Raw genomic sequence first — 7500 nt, 5'->3', positions numbered from 1 at the left:
GTCTGTCGTTGGAACAGCAGCTCACTGAAAAACTGACCGCTTTACAGGAGGAGAACGCCACACACAACACACAACTACGGCAACAACACAGGTACACACATCACTGGAGAGAAACATCAGTAGCTCAGGGTAAACGCCGTTATGTAACTGTGTGTGTGTGTGTGTGTGTGTGCACACGTGTTGCAGGAAGCAGTTGTTGGATCTGAGTGCGCGGCACGAGCGAGAGCTGGCGGCCAACCTGGATCACTTCACAACACAGTTACAGGAGAGAGACGACAAACTGCAGCAGCTCACACACACTTACCAACACAAGTACGACTCTCTCTGTGTGTGTGTGAGACTGAGAGAGTGACTGATTGAGTGTGTGTGGTGAGTGAGTGAGTGTGTTAGGCCGTAATCATAATAATGTGTGTTATGTTGTTTATGCATGTGTGTGAGTGTAGATCTCTAACTGTGTGTGTGAGCGTGTGAGTGAGTGAGCATGTGAGTGAGCGAGCGTGTGAGTGAGTGAGTGAGTGAGTGTGAGCGAGCAAGCAAGCATGTGAGTGAGTGTGTGAGTGAGCGAGTGTGAGTGAGTGAGTGAGTGAGTGAGTGAGTGAGTGAGTGAGTGAGTGAGTGAGTGAGTGAGTGAGCGTGTGAGTGAGTGAGTGAGCGTGTGAGTGAGTGAGTGAGCGTGTGAGTGAGCGAGCGTGCGAGTGAGTGAGTGTGAGCGAGTGAGTCAGTGAGTGTGTGTGAGTGAGTGAGCGAGCGCGTGAGTGAGTGAGCGAGCGCGTGAGTGAGTGAGTGAGCGAGTGAGCGCGTGAGTGAGTGAGTGAGCGAGTGAGCGCGTGAGTGAGTGAGCGAGTGAGCGCGTGAGTGAGTGAGTGAGCGAGTGAGCGCGTGAGTGAGTGAGTGAGTGAGTGAGTGAGTGAGCGTGTGAGTGAGTGAGTGAGCGAGCGAGTGAGTGAGCGTGCGAGTGAGTGAATGAGTGTGAGCCAGTGAGTGAGTGAGTGAGTGAGTGAGCGAGTGAGCGTGTGAGCGTGTGAGCGTGTGAGCGTGTGAGCGAGTGTGTGAGTGAGTGAGTGAGTGTGTTAGGCCGTAATCATAATAATGTGTGTTATGTTGTTTATGCGTGTGAGTGTAGATCTCTAACTGTGTGTGTGTGTGTGTGTAGACTGTCAGAGATGCAGGAGGAGCTTCTCTCCATGGCAGTGTCTAAAAGGAAGCTGGAGACTCAGAGGGAGGAGCTTGTGTCCCGCCTACAGGGAATGATGCGCTCCCATTGGGCGGAGGCTTTGAGGCTGTTGACCAATCAGGAGCAGGTATAGCATTCATTATAGAGCCAGTCCTCATAATCTAGCCGATCATTATAGTGCAAGAGAGAGAGAGAGAGTGAGCGAGTGAGAGTGAGTTTGTGTTTGTTTGTGTGTGTGTGTGTGTGTGTGTGTATGTGTGTTAGGCCGTAATCATAATAGTGTGTGTGTGTGTGTGTGTAGATGGAGAGTGTCCTGTCGCCTGTCCATCAGTGGGAAACGCCCACATCTTCCTCTTCTCCTCCTCAGAGTGACACACGCGTGTCAGGTGATCAGTCTCTCTTTCATGGACAAATATATGTGGAAAAAGTTTGATCAGTTGTTGCTAGTTTAGTTCTTGTGTGTTCAGCTCCTCAGGCCGTGGTTCTGCGTCTGTCCCGAGAGAAGGAGCGAGAGACCAGTGTGATGAACTGCAGCTCTTCTTTCTCTCCGCTGGAGCCTCAGCTGGAGCACAGCAGTCTCACCGGTACACCAACACACTGGGAACGGTTAAATATATCACTGAATACAAATCGAGTAAATCAAATCAAGTATATTTGTATAGCGCTTTTCACAATACAGATTGTATCAAAGCAGCTTCACAGTATTAAATTAAAATAAAATAATACAAACAAGGTTTGTTTCTAGTGGAATTTATTGATTGATAGAATAAAATTAAATATCCCCAAAATATATATCTATATACAAATATCACTCATAAACATATATAATAATATAACAATTAGTATATAATAATTTAAGGAATATATATTAAAGAATAACCTATACAGGGGCATTTTTTATTTCTTTAATTTCCCATCCATCCACTGTGTGTGTGTGTGTGTGTTGTAGCGCTCAGTGACTGCAGTGCATTGTGGGTCAGGCCTGTGTTCACAGAGGAAGAGACGAGAGAAACTCAAACCAACCTGAAGCTGAGCCACGCCCCCACAGACACCCGGATCAATCACAGCTCTGACGCAGACAGTGGGCAGGAGAGGGGTGGGACTTCTGGGCGGATATACTGTAGCGATGCAGAGAAGGCCACACCCATCAGAGATCAAGCTCCGCCCAGTAGATACAAAGCTCTGCCCATCATAGATGAAGCCCCGTCCATCAGAGATCAAGCTCCGCCCAGTAGATACAAAGCTCCGCCCGTCAGAGATGAAGCCCCGCCCATCAGAGATGAAGCCCCGCCCAGCAGGACTAGAGTTTCCTCTTTTAATGAAGACCGACAGAGTGAGCTGCAGTATTACGTGTCAAAGGTACAACACACACACACACTCTCTCACACAGGTACACACACATGCTCACACACACTTTCACGCTCACACACACACACACTTTCATGCTCACACACACACACAAGTCAAGTCTCCTTCATCTATACAGCGCTTTAACAATATAGAGTTTCACAGCAGCTTTACAGTGATAACAGGAGATTACAGTAACAGAGATTGTTTAGGCTTTACAGCAGATCTAGAATAAAGTTATTGTCCAGATAAAGTTAGTTTTGATTGATTCACTTCCGTTGTAAAGATCATTAGTTATTAACTTAGCGACTGCTAACACGACACCGTTATAACAGAAAACCCTTAACGCGCTCCAGCCGCTCGTTCACAGAATTATTTATCGCTTCCGAGTATCCATGTGAACAGGAACTATGTTGACACCGTTTTATCTGTACAGAGGTGAAGGAGGCCTTTACAGGGGAGAGACTAGTGACACTTCAGGACTGCGGTGTCATCGTGTCCAGGCGCAGGTCCTTCATCAGATCTGGTGTGTGTGTGTGTGTGTGTGTGTGTGTCCAGGCGCAGGTCCTTCATCAGATCTGGTGTGTGTGTGTGTGTGTGTGTGAGTGTGTGTCCAGGCGCAGGTCCTTCATCAGATCTGGTGTGTGTGTGTGTGTGTGTGTGTGTGTCCAGGCGCAGGTCCTTCATCAGATCTGGTGTGTGTGTGTGTGTGTGTGTGTCCAGGCGCAGGTCCTTCATCAGATCTGGTGTGTGTGTGTGTGAGTGTGTGTCCAGGCGCAGGTCCTTCATCAGATCTGGTGTGTGTGTGTGTGTGTGTGTGTGTGTCCAGGCGCAGGTCCTTCATCAGATCTGGTGAGTGTGTGTGTGTGTGTGTGTGTGTCCAGGCGCAGGTCCTTCATCAGATCTGGTGTGTGTGTGTGTGTGTGTGTGTCCAGGCGCAGGTCCTTCATCAGATCTGGTGTGTGTGTGTGTGTGTGTGTGTGTGTCCAGGCGCAGGTCCTTCATCAGATCTGGTGTGTGTGTGTGTGTGTGTGTGTGTGTCCAGGCGCAGGTCCTTCATCAGATCTGGTGTGTGTGTGTGTGTGTGTGTGTGTGTCCAGGCGCAGGTCCTTCATCAGATCTGGTGTGTGTGTGTGTGTGTGTGTGTGTGTCCAGGCGCAGGTCCTTCATCAGATCTGGTGTGTGTGTGTGTGTGTGTGTGTCCAGGCGCAGGTCCTTCATCAGATCTGGTGTGTGTGTGTGTGTGTGTGTGTGTGTCCAGGCGCAGGTCCTTCATCAGATCTGGTGTGTGTGTGTGTGTGTGAGTGTGTGTCCAGGCGCAGGTCCTTCATCAGATCTGGTGTGTGTGTGTGTGTGTGTGTGTGTGTCCAGGCGCAGGTCCTTCATCAGATCTGGTGTGTGTGTGTGTGTGTGTGTGTGTCCAGGCGCAGGTCCTTCATCAGATCTGGTGTGTGTGTGTGTGTGTGTGTGTGTGTGTGTGTGTGTGTGTGAGTGTGAGTGTGTGTCCAGACGCAAGTCCTTCATCAGATCTGGATCCGGCGGACTGCGGTAAACCTCGGGATAAACAGAGACTAATATTAGCGTAGACGCCATTCTGCTTATGATGTAACGAGTACATCAGCATTATGAACCGGAACAGCCAGATTAGCCAGAACTTATACTTCCTGGTTCTGGTAAGAACTCGAGCTGCTGCGTTTCGGACCAGCTGTAGTTTGTTTATTAAGCGTGCAGGGCAACCACCCAGTAGAGCATTACAGTAATCTAGCCTTGAGCTCATGAACGCATGAACTAACTGTTCCGCATTTGTCAATGAGATCATATGGCGTAATTTAGATATATTTTTAAGATGGAAAAATGTGGTTTTACAGATACTAGACACGTGACTTTCAAATGAAAGATTGGTATCAAAGAGCACACACACACACACACACACACACACACCCAGGTTCCTGACCGACGACGAGGACTTGACAGAGCAGCCATCAAGTGTTAGACAGTATTCTAGATTATTACGTGAGGAAGTTTTTTGTCCAATAATTCGAATCTCTGTTTTTTCAGAGTTTAGTCGTAGGAAATTACGAGTCATCCAGTTTTTTATATCAGCTGTGCATTCCGTTAATTTAGTGAATTGATAAGTTTCGTTAGATTTTGAAGAAATATACAGCTGAGTATCATCAGCATAACAGTGAAAACTAATGCCATGCTTCCTAATGATATCTCCTAAGGGTAGCATGTACAGAGTGTGTGTGTGTGGGTAGCATGTACAGAGTGTGTGTGTGTGTGAGGGTAGCATGTACAGAGTGTGTGTGTGTGTGAGGGTAGCATGTACAGAGTGAACAGCAACGGTCCTAGTACTGAGTCTTGTGGTACACTCACACATGCTCACACACACACTCACGCTCACTCACACACACGTGGCTCTACACACACTCTCTCACACACACTCTTCCTGTCTGTGGTGTCAGCTGCTGGAACGTTCCCCCGGCGACCCCCTGGACGAGCCAATCAGAGAGCAGCGTCAGGCCGAATCAGCTGACGAGCAGAAACCAGACGAGCTCAACAAAGCAGAGGTGCTGAGATTCACTGCGGGTTACAGATCTGTGTTTACATCTGATGAGCTGTTCAAACGGGGGAGTGAGGAATCATGGGAAAGGAGTGAGAAGTTTAGCACTGTGTTTATTTACAGCTGATGTTTCCAGCTAATGCTGCGTCTGCTCTGATGAATGAAGACATGAGAAACTGTGATGTAGTGATAATGTTCATCCAACCGGTTGTTATCTCAGAATAAACCCCTTCAGGTGTGTGTGTGTGTGTGTGTGTGTTATCTCAGAATAAACCCCTTTCAGGTGTGTGTGTGTGTTATCTCAGAATAAACCCCTTCAGGTGTGTGTGTGTGTGTGTGTGTGTGTGTGTTATCTCAGAATAAACCCCTTTCAGGTGTGTGTGTGTGTGTGTGTGTTATCTCAGAATAAACCCCTTCAGGTGTGTGTGTGTGTGTGTGAGAGAGAGTGTGTTATCTCAGAATAAACCCCTTTCAGTTGTGTGTGTGTGTGTGTGTTATCTCAAAATAAACCCCTTCAGGTGTGTGTGTGTGTTATCTCAGAATTAACCCCTTCAGGTGTGTGTGTGTGTGTGTGAGAGAGAGTGTGTTATCTCAGAATAAACCCCTTTCAGGTGTGTGTGTGTCTGTAATCTCAGAATAAACCCGACAGGGTGATCAGGATCAGGTCTTCCATCAGCCTGAAGGGGTTTATTCTGAGATAACACACTCTCTCTCTCACACACACACACACACACACACCTGAAGGGGTTTATTCTGAGATAACAACCGGCTGGATGTACATTATCCTGCTTATTACACGCCTACTTGCCACATAAATACATAATTAGACACGATATTATTGATTTGAGTTGAAATATTTTATCAGCTCTTTAAAAGTGAGTGTATAGTGAGTGTATAGCGAGTGTATAGCGAGTGTATAGCCTGCGTTTCTGTTCTCAGTGAATAATAAACCACGATTGACCAATCAGAATCAAGTATTCCTCAGAGCCGTGTAATAAACCAATAAAACAAAAAATCAGTTTTACACCGAAATAAAAACTAAGTTATTATTTTTATTAAATAGACCATTTTACTGTAATTATATATTTATTTGTTTTATTTTTATAATTTATTGACCTCATCAGTCACATGATGTTTGCGGCTCGGCTGATTGGCTCGGAGCATCCTGTGGATCTGAGCAGATCAGTGTGTTTCAGAAGGTCAGCGTGTGTGTGTGTGTGTGTGTGTGTTTCAGGCGCGCGTCTCGTCTCGTCCCGCTCAGAGCAGAAGATCTTCCGGCCGCAGAGGAGGATCTCACAGAGTCTGGAGATGAACTTCATCATTTTACTCATTTATTTATGTGCTTTATGATATTTCAAATAAAAACTCATCATTCTTAAAGCACTTTGTTTTTTCATTTCAAGTGTGTGTGTGTGTGTGTGTGAGAGAGTGAGTTGTGTATGAGTGAGAGAGTGTGAGACTAAGTGTGTTTGAGTGTGCGTGTGTGTTTATGAGTGTGTGTTTGTCACTACAGTTAGTGCTGACTGTACATGATCTTTTTCACAGCAAATGTTAGTGTTAATGTTAGAGTAAATGATTGAATCTGATTCAGTGATTCTGGATTACTCTGACCTTCATCCACTAGAGACTGACACAGATCCTCTAATCAGGAAACAGTCACTAATATCGTCTGATCAGTCCAGTTGGTGAAGCTCATGAAACAGAAGCTGCATGTTTTTGTCATGTTCATGTTTTTTACATTGTGGCAAATATTAATAAATGTGAAAACATCATATCTAATGTCACTGTGTTTCGTGAGATTCAGCTGTTCATTTGCATTCAGGCGTTTGACAGAGACTTGTATCCAGTGCATTTGAAGGGCTTCTGTATTTTTCACTCATGATGAGTGTGTGTGTCGTCACCCTGACACCGCAGAACCTCAAGCATTCATTTGAGGCAATGAAAGAAACACTTTAATTCTAATTAATAAGAAATATTTTATTACTTTAGAAGATTTAGTGTTACAACCTGATTTAGGACATGCAAAACAACAATTTGAACATACATGTTATACAAAAAATAACTTTAAATAATCTTGTATATAAATAAGTGGTATATAAGTGTGTGATCATAGGTCTCTCTGCAGTTCCTCTGAGCTGTCCAGCAGGAGGCGTTGTAGAGTGTATGTGTGTGTGTGTGTGTGTGTGTGTGTGTGTGAGATCACAGGTCCAGCAGGAGGCGCTGTAGAGTGTGTGTGTGTGTGTGTGAGATCACAGGTCCAGCAGGAGGCGCTGTAGAGTGTGTGTGTGTGTGTGTGTGTGTGTGTGTGAGATCACAGGTCCAGCAGGAGGCGCTGTAGAGTGTGTGTGTGTGAGATCACAGGTCCAGCAGGAGGCGCTGTAGAGTGTGTGTGTGTGAGATCACAGGCCCAGCAGGA

The 7500-nt window shown here is 46.0% G+C and overlaps 1 protein-coding gene across 3 annotated transcripts in view; it reads left to right on the top strand.

Annotated features, from left to right (window-relative positions):
- The window catches only part of cntrob (centrobin, centrosomal BRCA2 interacting protein), a 21364-nt gene extending 14900 nt beyond the window's left edge, over window positions 1-6464 (top strand). The window contains exons 12-19 of one of the 3 annotated variants that reach the window (XM_084098891.1): window positions 1-91; window positions 187-312; window positions 1154-1301; window positions 1476-1553; window positions 1638-1758; window positions 2124-2533; window positions 4987-5091; window positions 6319-6464. The exon at window positions 1-91 is cut by the window's left edge and continues 43 nt beyond it. In XM_084098891.1, coding sequence (XP_083955017.1) covers window positions 1-91; window positions 187-312; window positions 1154-1301; window positions 1476-1553; window positions 1638-1758; window positions 2124-2533; window positions 4987-5091; window positions 6319-6396 — 1157 coding nt within the window. In that variant the 3' untranslated portion in view covers window positions 6397-6464. Of the gene's footprint in view, window positions 92-186; window positions 313-1153; window positions 1302-1475; window positions 1561-1637; window positions 1759-2123; window positions 2534-4986; window positions 5092-6318 lie in introns of all 3 variants that reach the window. The other 2 variants (XM_084098890.1, XM_084098892.1) reach the window with 2 other exon arrangements.
- The last annotated feature ends 1036 nt before the right edge of the window (window positions 6465-7500 follow it).

The sequence above is a fragment of the Abramis brama genome (assembly GCF_963993115.1).
Source record: "Abramis brama genome assembly, chromosome: 22".
Lineage (NCBI taxonomy): Eukaryota > Metazoa > Chordata > Actinopteri > Cypriniformes > Leuciscidae > Abramis > Abramis brama.
The sequence above is the reverse complement of the archived record's forward strand: the minus strand, read 5'-3'. Positions and strand labels throughout refer to the sequence as shown.